The sequence below is a fragment of the Phalaenopsis equestris genome, unplaced genomic scaffold, assembly GCF_001263595.1.
Source record: "Phalaenopsis equestris unplaced genomic scaffold, ASM126359v1 Scaffold000515, whole genome shotgun sequence".
NCBI lineage: Eukaryota > Viridiplantae > Streptophyta > Magnoliopsida > Asparagales > Orchidaceae > Phalaenopsis > Phalaenopsis equestris.
The window spans coordinates 730,480-751,874 of NW_018164955.1; the positions used below are offsets into that span (position 1 = coordinate 730,480).

At 34.8% G+C, this 21,395-nt stretch overlaps 1 protein-coding gene across 1 annotated transcript in view; it reads left to right on the forward strand.

Moving 5' to 3' along the window:
- LOC110028587 (E3 ubiquitin-protein ligase RGLG5-like) overlaps positions 1–20,772 on the forward strand; it is a 34,931-nt gene extending 14,159 nt beyond the window's left edge. The window contains exons 2-11 of the mRNA XM_020730496.1: positions 749–833; positions 1,657–1,797; positions 1,880–1,993; positions 2,272–2,369; positions 2,713–2,792; positions 2,868–2,973; positions 3,297–3,424; positions 3,763–4,000; positions 20,289–20,345; positions 20,441–20,772. Coding sequence (XP_020586155.1) covers positions 749–833; positions 1,657–1,797; positions 1,880–1,993; positions 2,272–2,369; positions 2,713–2,792; positions 2,868–2,973; positions 3,297–3,424; positions 3,763–4,000; positions 20,289–20,345; positions 20,441–20,521 — 1,128 coding nt within the window. The 3' untranslated portion in view covers positions 20,522–20,772. The remainder of the gene's footprint in view (positions 1–748; positions 834–1,656; positions 1,798–1,879; positions 1,994–2,271; positions 2,370–2,712; positions 2,793–2,867; positions 2,974–3,296; positions 3,425–3,762; positions 4,001–20,288; positions 20,346–20,440) is intronic.
- The last annotated feature ends 623 nt before the right edge of the window (positions 20,773–21,395 follow it).

The following is a 21,395-nucleotide window of genomic DNA, read 5'->3' on the forward strand; positions in this document are numbered from 1 at the left end:
TGCTTATGAACAAAACTTTAGCCTAGTAGTTGATACCACCACTTTTATGTTTGATGTTATGGGTTTGAGTTCATTTTCCTCCACTCAGCTGCTATTTTCTTTAAATAATTTAAGAGTGGAATTCATTATTTCTTGTACTAACAAGTTTGTCCCCTTTTATATCCCTTTTTGTATTGTGTCTTGTGCCTCATTTAATATATAATATATGGAGATTAGTTACCATACTCAAGAAAAGAGGCCCAGGAATATTTGCTCTTCTTTATAGCAACTTTTGAATCTAATGTGGATCTTCTACGGATAGTTGTTTTGGAGAATGATTATTAAAATGACAGTATCTGAGAAAGCACTATAATTCTGAATCAAAATCTGCAAGAAAATTTGTATATGCATTAGATTCCGATAACTGAGGAATTATTAAGTGCAAGTAATGGACAGCAATATCGATTAAGATTTTTGCTTTACCATGTTATTGTTGGAATCATCATATATTTGATTTAACCTCATAAAGTTTATGGATTAATTTAATTTTAAAAGGAGAAAGGCATATAGTTTGTATTTTTTTTTAGGCTAGAATATTTTCTTTTGTTTTTGAGTTCAATGCATGTCTAGCACCTTACTAATTTTTAATTGTTACATTGTGTTTGTGGACTCTTTGCATTGTGTGCTTCAATTATGAAATTCAATATTGTTTACTACCCTTTTTCTGCCATTTCACTATTTGTTTTTTTTATATATTCAATCTCCTTAGGTAACTGAAGCTTTAGCTCATGCTGGTCTCGAGTCTTCAAATTTGATTGTGGGGATTGATTTTACAAAAAGCAATGAATGGACAGGTTATGTTATCAGACGATCTTATCTTTGCTTGCTTATCTTTTTCCTTATATTTTAATACAATATTTTCCATATTCTAACTTTAAGACGTTTCTTCTTTTACCAGTTGTTTTAGCCATTTCTGAGACAGCTAGATGGAAAATTGTTCTGTGCAAAATGCAATTTGATACCATTTGTACCAGAACATTTTCTTAATTTTATTTTTGTGCATGTATTGATTTCATTGTCATTTTTTCTATTCTTCAAACATCGACAGTGCTATGTTGTTAAGGCAATGATGAACTATTAGGTAAAATAATTTTTAATTGTTGCAGAGTGTTTTCTTACTTTCAATTGTAGACACCTGTATGATTTAATATCCCATAACAATGTTTTGTATGGCACCCTTTTTAAACCAGGCATGCTTGTGCATAACATTTAGATTAAATGAGCAAAGTTATTTCATAATTTTTCACCATGCCCAATTTGCAATTTTGTAACTTTCCACCTTTTAGTCTGTTCAAATTTTAGTCCTCCATTCTGAAAATCGTTGTGGAATTTACCGGCATAAAACACAATTCTTATGTATTTACGTCATTACATATCTAACACCTAAAAATTCATATTTATTTGCATACCACCTAAATATTTAACATTACATAAAAAAAAATACCACCATCACTATCTTTTTAAAAGTAAAATACACTTTTTCATGCATAAGTTTTTGACACCAAAGCGTTATAAGTTTAACTATTAAACACTAGATGTTTGATATGTAAATGCATAATAATTGTGTGGTATACATGTTTCACTTTCTAAATCTTTATTATCTGCCCTTTATATTAGGAAATATTTCTTTCAACCACAAGAGTCTGCATGACATTGGAGACACTCCAAACCCATATGAGCAGGCTATATCTATTATTGGAAGAACACTATCTGCTTTTGATGAGGATAATCTAATTCCTTGCTTTGGATTTGGAGATGGTTTGTTGCTCTTTTTTTTCCTTCATCTATTAAGATTTATTTTCTCAAGGATTTGATTTATTATTTGCTATTTTTCCTGCAGCATCCACACATGATCAGGAGGTCTTCAGTTTTTATCCTGATGGAAGACCTTGCGATGGTTTTGAGGAAGCACTGCAGCGATATCGAGAAATAGTTTCAAATCTCCGACTTGCAGGTGAGTGATTTTTATTCTGTGGTTGTGGTGTTATTCTTTTTACATATTTAACACCTAAACTTTGATTTTTATATCTAAACCACCCAAATCTTTCATATCACATAAATAATGGAATCATTGTAACTTTTAAAAAGTGAAATAAGCTTTTTCATGCATAGGTAAAGTGGTATGTAAATGGAAGTTTAGGTTTTAGATATGTAAATACATAGGAATTTAATGGCATGTATGTAAATCTTACTTCCTTGTACTAACCAAGTGTTCCCTTGCCTTTCTTATAGGGCCAACATCATTTGCTCCTATTATTGAAACTGCAATAGGCATTGTTGATAGCACTGGCGGTCAATATCATGTTCTTCTAATAATTGCTGATGGACAAGTTGGTCTTCATTTTAATTTTGGAAGATTTACATACATACCACTCAATTCCTATGTATTTACATATCTAACACCTAAACTTCAATTTTTGCATACTACCAACTTACTTATGCATGAAAAGTTGTATTTCACTTTTTAAAAGTTAAAATGGTGGTATTTTTAATGTTATATGAAAGATTTGGGTGTTATAATTGCAAAAATTGATGTTTAGGTGTTAGATACGTAAAAGCATTGGAATTGGGTGGTATGTATGCAAATGCTCCTTATTTTTTTTATAATTTCTTTCCCACTGCAGTCGGTCACTAAAAAGCCTCATGATCCGTTCTTGCGAAAATCTTAATCAGGTGACACGGAGTGTTGATACACGAAATGGCCAGTTAAGCCCACAAGAGAGAGCTACCATAGATGCTATAGTGAAAGCCAGGTAAAATTATTTTTTCAAATTTTGAAATGCTGCATTTCTGCATGTTAGTCAAGTAAATATCTCTCTCTTTGGTAGTAATTATCCTTTGTCAATTGTATTGGTTGGAGTTGGTGATGGCCCATGGGACATGATGCGGGAGTTTGATGATAACATTCCTTCACGGGCATTTGACAATTTTCAGGTTTTTAACTGTATCTACGAATGTTAATTACAAACTTTCATTTGGTGTATTTACATACCTACCACCTAAATCATATGTTTTTACATATCTAACACTTAAACTTTGCTTTTTACATTTATATCACCCAAGTTCATATCACATAAAAAATATCACTATTTTAACTTTGAAAAAGTGAAATATATCTTTTCAAGCATAGGTAAGATGGATATATGAAAAAATTGAATTTTAGGTGTCAGATGTGTAAATACACGAGAATTGAGTGGTATGCATGTAAATTTTCTTTTGTTTTAATAATAAACTGTGCTTTGTTTTCTGCCTTCCAGTTTGTAAATTTCACAGAGATCATGTCCAAAAATATCCCAATCAACAGAAAGGAAACAGATTTCGCCCTTTCTGCTCTCATGGAGATTCCTGCACAATACAAGGCGACATTAGAGCTCCAGCTTTTGGGGTATATGGTTAAATTGCTTGAGAATATATTGCTTGGATTATATATTGGGACATTTACATAAATAACACTCAATTCTTATGCTTTTAAATATCTAACACTGAAACTTTTCTTTTAAAATTTATACCACCCAAATCTTTTATTCCACTTAAAACATACCACTATTTTAACCTTTAAAAAGGTGAATACACCTTTCCATGCACAGATAAAGTGTCATAGGATTTAGATATGTAAATACATAAGAATTGGGTGGCATGCTTGTAAATCTTCCTTTTATATTTGGTTGGCTTAAAGCAAGTCTATTCAAAACATTTTTGTGGTTCTATCATTCTCATTTTCAGTTGCAGGAGGGGGACTCCTCTGCGAGTTTGTCTTCCACCACCGATTAGGAGCTGCGATTCTGTATATAGCAATCCAAGATACTCTAGAGCTAACATCTTTGACCAAGGTGCTGGGTATCATAATTCGGCATACAGCAGTCCGAGATACTCAAGAGCCAGCAGCTTTGACCAAGAAGACACTGGTATTAATAGGGGCACAACTACTGTCCCATCTGAGAGCTCTCTTGGAGATAGAAAGGTATGCTCAATAATTCAATTTTAAATTTTGATTATAATTCCAGAATTTCCTTAACCTAGAATGGCCTTTTCTTCTAGGGAAATACTATTTTGCTCATGAGCTTTAATTTAATTACTTATTGTTTGCCAGAGTGCTTTTGTTTAATTACTTACCCTTCACCACTTACATATTTTTTAGGGAAATTTACATACATACCACACAATACTATTGTATTTACATATCTAACACCCAAAGTTTGATTTTTATGATTATAACACTTTGGTGCCATAAATCTGTACATGAAAAGGTGTGTTTCACTTTAAAAAAAGATAGGTTGTGGTAATTTTGATGTGATGTTAAAGATTTGAGTGACATGGATGAAAATATGAATAAGTATTAGATATGTGAAGGCACAAGAATTGTGTTTTTTTTTTATTTTTTTTTTTGAAAGACATAAGAATTGTGTTGCTTGTATGTAAATGCTACTATTTTTTTAATGATATGTAATTAATTCTTGGTGAGAGTTTCTATCCTTGGAAAACGCTCTATTTAAAATTTTGGCATTTTTGAAACTTAGAAGCGTTCTTACATTTAAGAAAAAGCTTGAAATTAGCTTTATTCATATTAACTTACCAGAGACTTCAGAGATGGAGGGGATGCCCTCGAGAGCTGGCATTGGACTCACAAGGACCCTGGCGAGACCTTTACTACTTAATGAGGGAGAGAGAATTTGGATAAGGAGAGAGCCTGGAGATGAAATTTGGATAACGGCATTTTCATTATCTTTAAAGGTGGCATTGAAATTCTGCGAAAGAGAGGAGACGTGATTATTTTACATTAAAAACAGCACATAGTCTTGGTGTTACGCCAAATTATCTTCATTTTTCTCAAAGCATGCAAAGGATGCTACGTCCTTTGCTTTAAGAATCACAAATTGGGTGATAATGCGGGAGTGCTCCCACTTCGGATGTGGGATGTGAGCAGTGATTCCCCCCGATCAGGAGATGGGAGATAGGCCGAAATAGATTATTTTTTGATTTTTTATGCTTTCTTTTCTAGGGTTTCTCTTCCCCTCGCTGCAATAACCCAGGATAGCAGCCTTGCTGTCTTTTTCCTGCGGACTAGCCACCCAGCCACCTATTTTCCTTATTCCAGCAGCCCGTTCTCACTCCCAGCCGCTTCTCCCTTGCTGCCACCACCTAGAACAACAACACTTCCGGCTCTTCTCCCTTCAACTCCAACCCACTTTCTTCGTTAATGCTGCTTGAGACAGCAAGTAGCTGATTTCTAGCTGCTATTTTTCCACTGATTTCAGCCAGCCAACCCCACTTTTATTCCACCGCAGCCAATCTCAATTTCCCCTTCCTCCTCTTATTTCCATCCACCGCCTCGTCACTCTCCTCCTATGGTCCAATCACCAAATCCAAGCATCACCTTTGGAAACAATTTAGTTGCTTTTACCATTGTATTTCTCTTTCAAGCGTCTTTGGTTGTAATCACATTTTTTTATTCCGTAATAATATTTTCTTTTCTATTATTATTTGGTTAATTTCATTATTTTTTAATATCAGAGCTAATAATCCTAATATTTGTCTTATTCTAGGATTTCTAGTGTTCATCCATACCCAACCTTACCTCCACCCAAAAATTTTTTTCCCACCCTACATTACCCCTAACCATCTCCTTGCACCTACTCACCCCCGAACCCTAATCATGCTGCCATGGAATCAATTGTCAGAACCTTAACAAGAGTTTACTGTGGAAGAGCTATAACGATAGCTCCACTGAGTGCTACAACGACTCAATGATATTGAGGAAATGACCCTTGGTGAGGTTAACGATGAGCATGGTAGCAACATCTTCTAAAGAGAGGAAGGAATGCCTGAATCCATTCCATAGAGATGATTGCAGTGGAGAAGAAGACATTCTACAATGCTTTGGGATACAATATCAAAGGAGATTAAGAGATGAAGTACCTCTTAGAAGATACATATATGAAGTGCTTGTTGGAGTATATAATAATGAAGTGTCTGTTTGAAGGATACATATGCTTAGAAGTGAAAGTAGACATATTAGATTGCGAGGGAGAATGAATCTGGATGATTTTATAGTCTGATTGTAGATCATTGAGAGTATTTTTGAATACAAAGAAGTGTCAGATGTTCGGGAGAGAAATTGTCTACTATCAAGTTGAGCAGGAGCACCTCTTTGTGGTGAGATAACCTGAGGAGGGAGAGAAATAAAGAATGATGAAACAAGATTATTACTTGAGAGAAGATGAAGAGAGTTGTAGCGACCGTAACTACTCCCATAGTATCGTCAAGATCTTTTCTTGAGGCTCTACTATCTGGAAAAGAGGGAGCTACTAGCAAAGTACACCACAAAATTCTTGAAACTTAAGCTGAAATGTGATATGATGGAGCCAATTTAGCACACTATAGTCAGATACTTGGGAGGCTTAAAGCTCGTCGTTGGCAATGTGGTTCAACTACAACCTTATTAGTCCTTGATTGACATTCATACCTTAGCACTGAAGGTGGAGACACAATGAAAGTATAGCAGGTACCTACTGCCGTATAGATAGCCACACACAATTGGAGATATCAGTAGGAGCACACCTAATACAGTTGAGAAATCTGGTCAGGAAAATGATAAAGTTGCTTAGAGTTAGAAGAAGTATGAGAAGAGAAGCATTTCCACTATTGTCTTAATCAGGAAATGTTTTAAATGCCATAGTTTTGGACACATCACTTTCATTTGTCGGACGAGCCATGTGTTCTTCACTAGGTAGGGTGGAGGAAATAAGTGACGAAGAGGCGGTTGAAGAAGTGAGTACTAGTTTCCACCATATGAGGGCTAGATGCTGGAGGTTCGGCAGGTCATTCAGATTGAGCCTTTGAGGGAGTAGCAATGGGTAGTTGCACTGTGAAGGAAATGCATGCAGTCTTATCACTGATGGAGAAAAAGCAAGAATGTGACATTTATACATATGGTGGATAAGTTGAGTCTCATGCCTCAGAGACACTTCTAGATGTACTTCCTGGCATGTTTTAAGGAAGAAGAACAATTAACATTGACAGAAAGTGCCTTGTAGAGTTTTTGATTGGAAATCATTTGCAGGATTCGTTTAGTGTACATGGTGCCCATGGATGTCTGTCATCTGCTATTGGGGAAACCTTGATAATTTGATCACCAGACTCAGCATGGCAGGTATAGGAATGCTTATTTATTCACTAAGAATAAAAAAATGTATGATTCTCTTACCTTCGAAATAGTTCGAGTGATACCAGAGTTAACTCAAACCACAATACAACAAGAACAAGAACAACAAACCTTTATCCCGCTAAGTGGGGTCGGTTACATGAATCTTTTTTCTCTATTGCTTTCTATTGAGTGTTGTATTTTCATTTAGTTCTGTTAATTTTTGAGAATATAGCTGAATACTTTTATTGATAGAAAAAAGGGTATAAATATATATTACAAGACCCAAATAAAAGGAAAGACAAATTAAAAAATTGACCAAGTAATGCATAAATTGGAAACATAAAATAAAGAAAGCAAATAAAAGCTAATAATAACTGCAGTAGTAATTAGCCTAATAATTCTAATGCCCCCCCTTAAATTGAAGCATAGATGTCAATTTTGTTCAACTTGATTTAAAGTCTTCAAATAATGACCGAGGAGGAAGATTTTTGGTAAGGATACTACTAATTGACTATTAGATGAGATAAATAGAATACAAATCTCCCTTGAATCGAGCTTCTCTTTAATGAAGTGTCTGTCAATCTCTATATGCTTGGTCTGATCATGCTAGACCTAATTATGAGAAATGCTAATGGTGGTTTTATTATTACAAAATAGTTGGAGAGGAGCAGAGACCGACATACACAATTCACGAAGTATAATGTGTAACAAGAGAACTTCACAGATACCCAAGGACATGGAACGAAACTTGGCTTCAACACTGCTCCGGGCCACAACCGACTGTTTTTTGCTTTTTCACGTGACAAGGTTTTCCCACACGAATAAGCAATATCCTAAGGTGGATCATCAATCATGGACCAGCTCGACCTAATCCGATTCTGTATAAGCAACAATAGAACGAGAGGTATGGCTTGTGAAAAACAAACCTGAGCCCAATGTACCTTTTAAGAAATGAAGGATCCCGTGGACAGCTTGGAGATGGTGCTCATAAGGATCATGCATGAATTTGACTCACAATACCTACTGCATAACAAATGTCAAGGCGAGTATGAGCGAGGTAAATAAGTTTCCCCACAAGCCATTAGTAGTGAATCTTGTTCACCAAGATTATATTGAGAGCATCAGCTAATTTCTTAGTGAGATCCATTGGGACAACCAGTGGTTTGCATAGGAGAAGGTTATTCTCAGTCAATAATAGATCAAATACATATTTGCACTGTGACAAGTCAATGCCCCAAGATGACCGAGTAACTTTCATGCCAAAAAGTATCGGAGTGATCCTAAGTCATTCATTTCAAATGAAGTAGCAAGATCTTTCAGAGACTTAAATCCTTGTAGATCATCACCTGTGAGTATAATATCTTTGACATAGACAATAAGGATAACAATTTTGTCACTGGAGGAATGCTGAAAGAAGAGAGTATCATCTGATTGGGCCTGAAAAAAATCATGTATTAACACCTTTGTGAACTTGTTGAACCCGACCCTTGGGGATTGCTTCAATCCGTAGAGGGACTTGCGCAGTCGCGACACTTGTCTCCCGGAGAAAGTAGAGTCAAAGCCTGTAGAGAGGCACATGTACACATCCTTTGTGAGATCCCTATTTAGGAAAGCATTCTTGACATCCAGCAGGAGCAAGAGCCAATCCAAATTCACAACAAGAGAAAGTAGGACTCAAATGGTGTTCAATTTAACAACCAGAGCAAATGTCTCTTAATCAACTCTGTATGTTTTTTAGTAACCTTTGACGACTAATAGTGTCTTCTTTCGTTCAAAGGATCCATTGGAGCTGAACCTGGTGCTAAAAATCCAGCGGCACCCCATAACTTTTTTACTTGGAGTAAGATCCACAACATCTCATGTATGATTCCGTTGAAGGGCTTTCATCTCATCCATTACTATAGCTTTTCAGGATGGTTTAGCTAATGTTGTTTCAATAGTGGATGGGAGATGATGATCCGTCAGAGCAGTGAAATATTCTTTGTAGGTTTGTGATACATCGTGGAAAGAGATTTTTTTTTTTGGAATAAAGAGAGCTTGTCTGATTACGTACTTCAATAGGAAAACTCACCTCATTTGGAGTAGGATTAGTTTCAGGCATGTCGCTCGGAGTGGATTTCAGGTTCTGTAAGGAAGTAGCGGGCTCCAGAGTAGGAACATCAAGACGAGTGCATCGAGTATAGACATGGAGGATAGAAGGAGGTTCTGATTGTCTGGTAGGCGGCAGATCTAGAGGGACAGAAAGCTTCTTGAATGTAGTGGTGGGAGATATTTACACGGGTCGGATAAAGAATAGTGTCCAAGAAATCAAACTCCCCTCACTTGAGACTGTGACAGGGAAGTAGGAAACACTTTCAAAGGAGACATCAGTACTCACATATAATTTATGTGGTAGGATCAAATCACTGATAGCCTTTTTTAGTGGCAGAATGTCCAAGGAAGACACATTTTATAAACCTAGGATCAAGCTTACTTTGATTAGGGGCAATGTTCCGAACGAAGGTCGTGCATCCAAAAATTTTGAGTTCAAGTGTTGTGAAGAATGGAGTGGTAGGGAAACATGGCATCAAGATGGCTTAAGGAGTTTTGAAGTTATGAATTTTTATGGGGACTCTATTGATGAGATAGTTGGTAGTAAGCACGACATCATTTCAAAACTTTTTCAGGACAATAGATTGAAACATAATGGAGGGAACCACTTCGAGAAGTGTTGGTTTTTTCTTTTGGCTATCCCATTTTATTGAGTGTTCATACACGAGCTATAATAGAGGATGCCTTTACTCATCAAGAAATCACCTAATATAGAGTTAAAAAATTCACGGCCATTGTCTGTTCGAAGGACTTGATTTGACGTTTTAAATGGGTCAAAATGAAGGAGGTAAAGTTTTTTAAGGTGACAGTAGCTTTAGAGTTATCTTTTAAGATATTGACCCACGTCATTCAAGTGTGGTCATCAATTAGTGTGATGAACCGTCTTTTGTTAGTGTAGTTAGGAGTGCGAGAGGATTCCCACAAGTCACTATGAATAAGTGAAAAAAGAGCGGATGGCATGTAAGGATGGGGCGATTATGGAACGCGATGATGTTTAGCTAATTGACAAAATCTCACATTTGAAGTTAGCAAGATTTTTATTAGTAAACATCGACAGATACAATTATTTTAAATATTGAAAACGGAGATGACTCAAACGATAATTCAACAATATATTATGGCATTCAGTGGATTGAGAAAAATTGCAACTACTAGGAGAGGTGTCATTGTTCTTTGTACCTTTCTCTTGGAAGTAGAGCTCGGTAACTTGCTTAGCAGCTCCAATCATCCTCCCCGAACGACGATCCTGAAAGACAAACATCAATGTGAAGGAGCGTGGTAGTTATTGGGTGGTTTAATTAGTTTCTAAGTAGTTACAAGGGGGGATAGCCACCCTTTCCCTCTCTTTTGTGTGTTTGAATGTAATTAGATGTTATAAACTCTATTTAAAGCATTATGAAATAAAAGGAATGAGGACTTGAAAATTTTTGAAACCTGAATATGAACTCAAATTAAGGAGTGGCTTGGCTACTTTTTCCAAGGGTGTGGTTTGGTAAACAATACCCCTTAGTGAACTTTGGTGAGTGTTGTGATTTATTTTGTTTACTTTGGTAAAAAAAAATTATGTGATTTTACTTTTGTTGAATGTTTATGTGTTTGTAAGGAGTGCTTGCATAATTTTGTGCATTTTCATTCGCATTTTAATCCCACCTTTAGTCGTCCCTACAACAGTCGAACAGGATTAGCTCTAACCCTACCAAGTTAGAATTTTGGTTAAATTTGGATGAGCTAATCTCATTTAAAAATTTCCAAAATATTTAGAATTGATCTACATCTGTAGATTAATTTTTATATAATTTTTACCCATTAAATTGTGTTTTTGTTCAGCCCCAAAACCCAAAATCAAAATCCTAGTTATTTTCTGTTTTTTTTTTAGTTTATGTTCAATCACTTTTAAATTCTGAAAGCAAAATAAAAAAAAAATTCAAAAATTACAAATTTTAATAAGCAACTTTAATACTTCTACTTCATTTGCAAGTGGAATTCTGAATATCCCTCATGTATTTTAATATATGGAGCAAAATTCCCAAAGTTGGTCATTTCTGTTCAGAAGTTGACCTAGTTGGCATATTCACCCTAATTCCCCAGCTTAGACCCTTCCAAATACCTATAAATTCTCCAGATCATTTCTAAACTTTATCTTAAACATTCTTCTTGAGTTCCATAAGGCAAAAATTTATAACTCTTGATAGTCTCACCAACGTACATCAATAAGATCATAAGAAGAACATTATGAAAATTGAGGAGACGTGAGTGTTGAGAGCAGTATCGCTTGGAATTGAGCTTGGTGAGAGTTTTTGCTAAAGGTAAAACTCTAATTCAGTAGTTTTCTTTCTAACCTTAGAAGTGTTTGTTGAATTGAAGCTTAAATGAAAAAAAAACAATATGTTTATTTAAAAATTTCACATAAATTTTAGATTAAAAATAACTTGTTCATGAGTGAATAAGATGATTAAAGAAACTAAACACAAGATATTAAATTTATTCAATTGTAAATAGTTTTATAATTTTGGCATAATCTTATCAAGTATAATAAATAATATTGTATGACTAAGGCCCCGTTTGGGGTAGATTATTTTGCTGTGGGGGCGTTTTGAAAACGCCGCCGCATCGTTTGTTTGGGCGTTCGTAAGAGCGTTTTGGATTCGTAGATAATCGCGGGCCGATATTTGTTCTATCCATCGGACGCGGGGGCCTGGTTCCGTTCGGCGTTGGCTAGGGCTTATCGTGCGTTAGTTTTCTCTCTCGCGCCCCTGGTTCTCCCTCGTGATTTCCTTCACCGATCTCGTGCGTAAACTTCTGGTGAGATCGCCGCACTCCTTTGCTCTCCTTTACCGATCTATATGCGGCTGGAAGGTTTTTTTTGGCGTTCCTTTGGTTTTTTTTAGGGCTAGAAGACAACTTCGAAGCTTTTAGGTTTTTTGTTATGATCTAGAAATGGAAATTCGAAATGGATACCATACGTTTTGGTTTTTTGGGATTTTTAGCTCTTGCATTTGGATTATCGTAGAACTGATCTGTGATTATTGTATGTTTCTGTACTATATGTTTATTTTATACCAATAAGCTATTCTAAATAAGCTGCCTTAAACAGTTTTATCAGACAGGGGCAGGAATGTCATTTAAGTACCATTAAGCTATTCTGAATAAGCTGTCCCAAACAGCAAGACAGATTATTCTAATAATCTACAGATTATTAGATTATCAGAATAAACTGCTTATCAGCAAAAGCTGGATAAGCCGTAGCTGCCCCAAACAAACTCTAAGTATTTGAACTTATGTTTAAATTAATTAATTCTCTTTATCTTATGGAATTCTTAAACCCAAGTTCCTTACAATGATTCAATGTTTATTAATTATTTGATAATAGGATGGGAATATCCATTAGTAATATAAGAGGTTGGTTCATTATTTTCGCATTCATATTAACTATAAAAGTTTGATATGATGAAGATCATTTAAGTTGAAAATAAAATTTCACTTCGGTAAATTTCTTATTTTATTAATTATAATGAAGGATAATTATAGATAAATTGGAGCAAAATATTAATCTATTTATTTAAGAAATTCACTTAATTATTAATGAGAACAAGAAGTGCAAATACATAGAAGTAAAGTAATAGTAGTAGTAATAATTAAATAATTTTTTGATTAATGGAAACTTTGTAAGGATGCGTCAATGTAAAACTGAAATCCTTCTATGTCTGATGGAAGAGCTAACACTTATATTGTGGTCAAATGCTTTTCAAGTTTTGAAAATTGTGCTCACATTCTGCAGTCCACTCAAACTAAACATCTTTTCTCATCAGCTTGGATAATTGCATAGTTATTTATGAAAAACCTTTGACGAACCTCATGTAATATCCTGCCAAACCAAGAAAACTGCGTACCTCTATAACATTCTTTAGAGTAGGTCATTCAACAATTACTTTAACTTTCTGAGGATGTACTGAAATTCCCTGACCATTGATAATGTGTCCCAAAAATGCAATGCTTCATAGCCAAAATTCACATTTTGAAAATTTTGCATATAATTGATTATGTCTTAGCGAAAACATCCACAAATGTTTGGCATGATCTTCATCAGTTTTTTAATAAATCAAAATATCATCAATAAATATAATGACGAACGGATCCATGTATGACTTAAAAATTTGATTCATTATGTTCATGAAAATTGCACGAATATTAGTTAAACCAAAAGACATAACTAAGAATTCAAAATGATCGTATCTAGTCCCAAAAAGCTGTCTTAGTTATATGTCTCTTTGACTCTGAGTTGATCATATTCCCATCTCAAATCAATTGGGGGAAATGCAGTTGCACAATCTAACTGACCAAATAGATCGTCAATCATGGGCAAAGGATATTTGTTCTTGATCGTGACTTTATTCAACTCTCTGTAATCAATACATAACTGTATGGATACATCTTCTTGATGAATAATACTAGAGCATTCCACAATGAATTATGTGGCCTGATAAAACCTTATAAATCAATTCCAGTAACTAACATTTTAATTTTTTCAATTCTTTTGGAGCCATGCTGTACGGAGATTTTAATATTGCAAACGTTCCTGGTTGCACATCAATACTAGATTCCACTTCTCATTCTGGAGGTATTCCTGACAATTCTTCAGGGAATACATCAGAAAATTCTATAACCATTGGGATGTTTTTCAGTTCTTGTACATCTTTATTTAACACTTCTAGTTTTGCCAAAAATACTAGTTCACCACTCTGCAAACATTTCTCAACTTTCATTGCACTAATCAAAGAAGATTGTGCATTTTGATCACATAGAATATAAAATGACTTTGCACCAAACGATTTCAACTTCACTCGCCATTTCCAGCATTCAATTATGGCAAAGTGCTTTACCAATCAATCCATCCCCAAAATAACATCAAAGGTTTGAATTGGTATGATAATCAACTCCTTTGGCAACTTCTCATCATAGCTGTCAACTTCTTATCATGCACATCAACATGCACTATACATTTTTTATTGTCATAAAAATCACTTCCCGAGGGCACAGTAACACACAAAGCAAGAGTAAATGCATAATATCAACATGTAAACTGATAACAAGCTCGTCGTAAATAAAGGAATGCGATGCACCTGAATCAAATAAAATAGTGTCAGATGGAAACAAGCTCGTCGTAAATAAAGGAATGCAATGCACCTGAATCAAATAAAATAGTGTCAGATGGATCTTAAATTACAAGCGTACCTATAACCGCTTCTTCAGACCCTTTAGCTTCTTAGGGGTAATTGCAAAAACTCAAGGCTCCTATTGGTTGTTATGTTCTGTTTTCTGAAGTTTCACACTTTGTTTGCACTGAATGTTTCCTCAAAAACTGAGCTCTACTGGGTTGACTGCCTTCCAAAAATTTTGTGGGTTGTCCCTGTCCTTGGATTGCCAGTGGTTTGGTGTCTTTCTTGTTTTTTTGTGGACAATTCATTTGAATATGCCCAAGCTGTCCACTTTTGAATATGCCCCGACACATCATTTGAATAAGCCTGGACAATTCTTTTGTAACATTTTCCAGAACCAATCAAACATTGCCCAAAATGTCTCTTCCCTCATTTTTTCGTAAATTGGCCTTTCTATCTGAAGTTGTTTTTGTTTGCCTTCTGATTTAGTTTTCTTGCTTTGGAAGTATTCTCTTTTGCCAAAATTTTTTTGCTTGTCTGCCTGAGATTGACACTACTGACTGGAAAAGTTTAGCTCATTTTCAATTCTTCTTGCCCTTTCAACAAGCACGGAGAAATCACTGATTTCAAATGGAGTTAGTGCCAATCTCAACTGATCTTTGAGACCGCGCAGAAATCTGTGACACTTTTCTTTCAGGGTGTTGACATAATGGGGTGCATATCCAGAAAAAGAAGTGAATTCTACCTCATATTGCATAACTGTCTTGAACCCATGAGTTAGATTGAAGAACTTATCTTGCAATGCTAATCTAGTTGAAGGCGGAATAAAAAAAATCTTAGAAGACTTTAACAAATTCTTCCCACTGAATCTATGGAAGATGTGTCAGCTAAAATTTTTCACTATGTTGTTTCTGGCACAACCTTTCTGCTTCGCCTTCTAACATGAAAGTAGCTATGATCACATTTTTGTTTTTCAGACAAATCATACTATCGAGAATTTTTCCAAACTTCAAAAGCTAATCTTTAACAATTGTATGATCACTTGCACCCATGGATGCAAACGGCTTGAAAGACTGAAATATCTTTGTGTCAAATCACTTCTGCTCCAGTTTCATATCTGAACAGATGGAGGATCTTTCGATAGCAGTCATTTTATCAACCACTTGTGATATCAGTTGGTGATATCAGTTGTACAATGCTTTGTAACTCAATTATTCTAGTATCTGTGTTTGTCTGGTTCTGATTTTCATTTATGCCCAAAACAGTATCAACTCGAACTTCATTATCTGCATTTGGCCTAAAAGACTAGCTTCAGTACTTTCTGATTCTTCTCGATATATGTTTATCTGTATTGACATAATTTATTATATAATGATTTTATCATGTTCACGTGACACATTAGGTCGTAAAGGTTGTCCATCTCAGACTGATCAACCTATAGCTCTGTATAAATCAATTCATATTTAATTTCATTCTTTCTTCTAAATCAAACATGTTTCTATCATATCTTTCATCTAATAATTGTGCTTAACCATGTTCTGATATCATTTTCTGTCACACCCTAATAGCCCCCCCCCCCCCCCGGACTAGGAATCGACTGAGCTGCCACAGAGTTTGACAATTTGGTCAAACCAACTCTCACCAACACTCATCTTGACTTTTATAATCAGGACCCAGTGGGTGATGAATTAGTCTAACTGGATTGCCACAACATACGGGATACATTACATTTTACTTATATATTCAGAATCATGAAAATTAATTCATTCAAAATATGAAAACTATACAAAGCTACTAAATCCATAACAATAAAAATACTTACCCAAAACTTATATACCAAACTCCTAAAAATAAATATGCAAAAGCTGTACAAAGATACGCATGACTACTCGCCCTGGTGCTCGTTGTCCATACCTGAAAGACAACAACAAAGAATGAGAAAACAACAAGCTCAGAGAAATAATCAAGGTTAAAATAATATTTTAAACATGAAAAGAAAGTAGCGTGCATGATCGTATGAAACTGTACATGTCTACATACAATCATAACATGCTAGCATACTAGAAAACATGAAAAGAAAATAGATACGGGTGGTATAAAAATTAAATGTAGCGTAACATGCATGTCGTAAGCATGAAATCATAATTGTAAGCATGTTCATTCATTTTATAGAGGTCATATCATACGAATGTCACTTGTTTAATGTATAGATTTTAATTATTTCCATGTTCTTTCATCATGGGTCATCACTTGCCCCAAATGCTATATAAATTATTGATAAAGATTGAGTTTCTCCTAACATAGCAGTTATCGACAACTCTCCTGATTCCCATGATTCCATAATGTTCTGTCACCAACTAATTCCAATAATTCTCAAAGTTTTGTCCATGTATAAACATCATGAGTCGGTAATATATCTCTACATGATGACTTGAAGCACTCATGCAATAGTCTATTTTTTAAAATTATTTGTAACATTTCTTAAATAATGATGCCTGTAGCAACGCTCATCAGGTATTTCATAAAGCATAATTTCTGCAATCGGGTATTTAATATCTCATAAGTATGAATCATAATTGAATGAATATCTGCAAGCAATTAGTGTTATATGTGTAATCATCTGGATTTTCAAATAGCGTAGAATCACTTGTAGCATAATAAAAGTCAACTTGCATTCATAACTCAATTTCAGGTATTCATCTGCAATATGTCAGAATTTTTAAATGCATCTGTGTCAAACTAGAAATCATATGAAATTTATAGAAGAATAATTTTCTTAGTTTAACATAAGATTATTCACCTAACTAGACTAAGCAGCCCTACGACGAGTTTCTATAAGCTTGCCTCGAGCTCGCCGCAATAACCCAAAATAAGCATTAAAGGCCAAAATATACCTTAAAAGGATTGTTCGACATAAAATTGCTCTCCTGAAAACACCAATTTCTCTTTCTCTCCTTTCTATCACCTCAACTATACTTCTCTTTGAAGTCGTGCTAAAATATTTTTAGAATTTTGCAAAACTAATTACGATACTTTCGGCCCAAACTTGGCGCCTCCGACAGTTATTAGAAACGAGAAAAGCACGAAAAATCATACAACGCTTGCCTCGAGCTCGCCGCCTCGTATACACAACATGGAAAATGTAAATATCATAGGAATTTATAAAATTTCTGCTCATAGCATGCAATAACCCAAAATAAGCATTAAAGGCCAAAATATACCTTAAAAGGATTGTTCGACATAAAATTGCTCTCCCGAAAACACCAATTTCTCTTTCTCTCCTTTCTATCACCTCAACTATACTTCTCTTTGAAGTCGTGCTAAAATATTTTTAGAATTTTGCAAAACTAATTACGATACTTTCGGCCCAAACTTGGCGCCTCTGACAGTTATTAGAAACGAGAAAAGCACGAAAAATCATACAAACGTTAAAACAAAAGGATGAGAAATGAAATGAATGTTTCAAATATCATGAAAGAGGGATTCACACTTATGAAAATCACCCTGGAGCCCTAAATCCCGAGTTGCAACACTCGGTTACCTAACTGTATCGCTTGACTGCTATGGTTGGCTCGCAGTTTTCTTTACGCGGGAGCTCCAGGCGGCGTGATCGAATAGGGGAGGAAGATCAAGGGAGAGGAAGAAGGAATTGGGAGAGAAAAAAGGAAAATATGAAGCCTTAGAGGGTTCTTTTTGACCGATTGAAAGAAATAAAAGGCGTAAGTCGATTGGCTATAGTGTTGAGGATTAAGAAGAATTAATTAGAGATAATTAAGATTTATTAAGTGAAATAAACATATAAATTTTGAATTTTATATCTACCAATCCGTTCACAAATAACCTATGGTGCTTTTTATCAATTTGATCGATTTCATGCGCAGAATTTAATAAAATTATTTTGATCAAATTCTGGGAGATGAAATTTTTTTGTGTACTTTTAGAATTTGTCGAATTTAACCGATTTCTCAAAATTTGGGTGTTACTTCTTTATGGTATTAGCGTAGGACGCTAATGTACCAATGCACATAAATGCATTTTTATTATCTTAGACAATCATGAAATTTTAGATCACTCAGTCGGAGTCATTCCTACTATAAAATCAATGATTCCATGCAACCCTAAAACATAAACATCATTACAAAGCATGTCCTGACAATCAGAGTTGAAGCTGCAGTTGGACTAGTACACCCACGAACTAAGTCTCAAAAAATGAAATCTGTAACATGCTTCTTTCAATTCTCGTACTTGATTGGGTGCATCTGATAAACAAATTCTTCTGGAGGAATTGGCTCTAAAATGAAATTTATGACATGCTTGACTGCTCTCAATGACAACCACTCGGAGTTAAACTGTTAGCTAAGACATCCGATAACTCTCAATAGAGGTCGACCCTTTTTTGGAATTAGCTCCACAGACTCACTATCTTTGAGGACAATCAATGTTAATCATGTTGTATTCTCTTGCTTTGGGTTAGGTTGAATCACTAACTTACTCTTCCTCGTCGGTTGGAAGTTAAGTCTTCTCTTTGAAGTCTTCATCCTCTTTTGTGTCATTGCTCATTTCTTTAACTGTTCCCTTCCTAGTGAAAGAGATCATACTCTTGTTCGGGCAATCTGATGCACTGTGCCCAAAATCGTGGCACTTGATGCGCTTCATAGCTAGAGCGGATTTGAAAATATCAGTTGATTTCATTTATTCTCCACTCTAAACTAGCTTATCCTCGTGTGGAGTTGGCTTGAATGCTCTGTTGGATGCATTCTTGATGTTTGATCCTGGGGTTTAACTCTACTTGTAAGTTGTGGCGGTTATCTGGTAATATTGTTTCTGTACCTTCAATGTTAGGGTCTGTGCATCAAATGTGGGGCGGTGCTCAAATTCGATGTAAGCAAGGTTAGAAACCAAATTTTTTTGCAATTATTTTAAGAAGTTTACCAACCAAGCTAGCTAAAACCTGTTCATTTTTAGGGGCATTTACATACGTACTGCGCAATTCACGCACGCGCACACACACACATATTTTATAACAGTCAAATCTTTAGTATCACATGAAAGTTACTGAACACACACACATATTTTATTACAGTCAAATCTTTAGTATCACATGAAAGTTACTGATTTCACCAACTCCTTATAAGAGAAAAACTCCTTTAAATGCATAAGTGTTAAATGTAAAATTCAAATCTTAGGTTGTGGAAATGTAAATACATAGGAATTTTGTTGTATGCATGTAAATCTTTCCTATTTTTTTTCACTCTTTACCTACCTTCTATTGCATTATTTAAATGTGGATCAGAAGTGTGGAGATTAATTATCGAAAATTTATGCAACCTGAAGTGATTGTAAAACTTTTTCTTCATGTTTTATCTATGGTCATGCTCGTAAAGAATTTCTTATGGGCATTCGGATGTGATGCATCAGTAGAGGCGCAAAAAAAATAAACCGTTATTTTTCTTTATATTTAAAACGCTGAGGCCCTTAAATGCATCAATCTACTATGATGATTTAATGTAAAGACTTACAAACGAACTGACCAAATTTTTTTTCTATTCTTAGCTTGAACTAGGATAGGTAATTTCTCTTTTTATGAATTTTCAGTTAAGATTGCTACTAAGTTAAGAGTGGTACTAAATAGGGAAGAATCTATGGAGGATTTTTTCTGGAATCTATAGGTTTTTGGATTTTTAATGCTTTTTCCACTCACATTTTATTTCTTACAATGAGACTCTTTTAATCCTTACCTGGTTTTTGCATGCCAAATCACTCCCTGCATCATCTAATACTAGATAATCTTCCTTTAAATAACCTCAAGTAAGCTGTATAACAGACTATTCAGACTAATTTAATTTTTGTTTTAACAGGAATGTCCCATCTGCCTTTATCAGCATAAGGATCTTGCATTCGGCTGTGGGCACCAGGTAAAATGAGTAAAAATAAGTAAAAAAAACACACTAGGGAATTCATTTCTGTTCGTTTTTTAACCAAAACTACCATTATTTCTATAAATTTGCAGACTTGCTATAATTGTGGGAAAGATTTACGGTTATGTCCTGTCTGTAAAAATGTCATCTCCACTCGAATAAGGCTCTACTGAAGATTTGGACTTTATCGAAAGCCTGGAGGACATTGCTACACTATATGTCTTCAATTCTATTTTCTTCGGCTCAAATATTCTATCAAACTTTTTCTATTATCAAAGGGCAGTGGTTCAAGCAAATGATGGTAACATATTGTAAATACCTGCATTGTATAAACCATACATCTTGCTCGTTGTTGCTTCTTTTCTATATTGTTTTGTAGCTCACTGTAAATAGCTTGTTAATAGATTTGAAAAATGTTTTATTGTGTTTTTTTGGCTAATTTGTTTTGGCTGGCGTATAACTTATAACTTCTGTGCAGTGCATTTTAGGATTAGTTTTGTATGAGCAATAAACTTGCAACAGCATGGACTTCTAATGTACTGGCATCATAATAGTCTATATAATTGAAAATAAACAAATAAATTTTAGAGAGAGTTTAGAGGGCTGTTTGATTTGCCGAAGAAGGAATTCATTGCAGGAATATCTTTTAAAAGGAATGTTGGAGATTAATTCTTGGTTGTTTTGATATATTTTAGAGTTGTTTCATTTCCTGGGATAATTGCACATGTAGCTCTGCTCCAATTCTCATCATGAAGGAATCAATCATTTAATTCCTCATTTTTCTCTCCAACTGGCATAAACCTCACTAATTAAGCACTCAGGATTGAGGAGCATCCATACAATTCTTACATGTACGTATCAATCATTATTATCACAGTATGATTAAGATGGAGTTTACCCCCTTATGGGGTTAGTTAGATGAAGGACATTCTTATAATGTTCTTTCGCCATTAAGTTAGAATTCATCTTCCATCACAACTTGATAATGATCTTCTCAATATTGCTGACTTCACCTATATATATCCTATGTAGTCTACCAAACCCAAA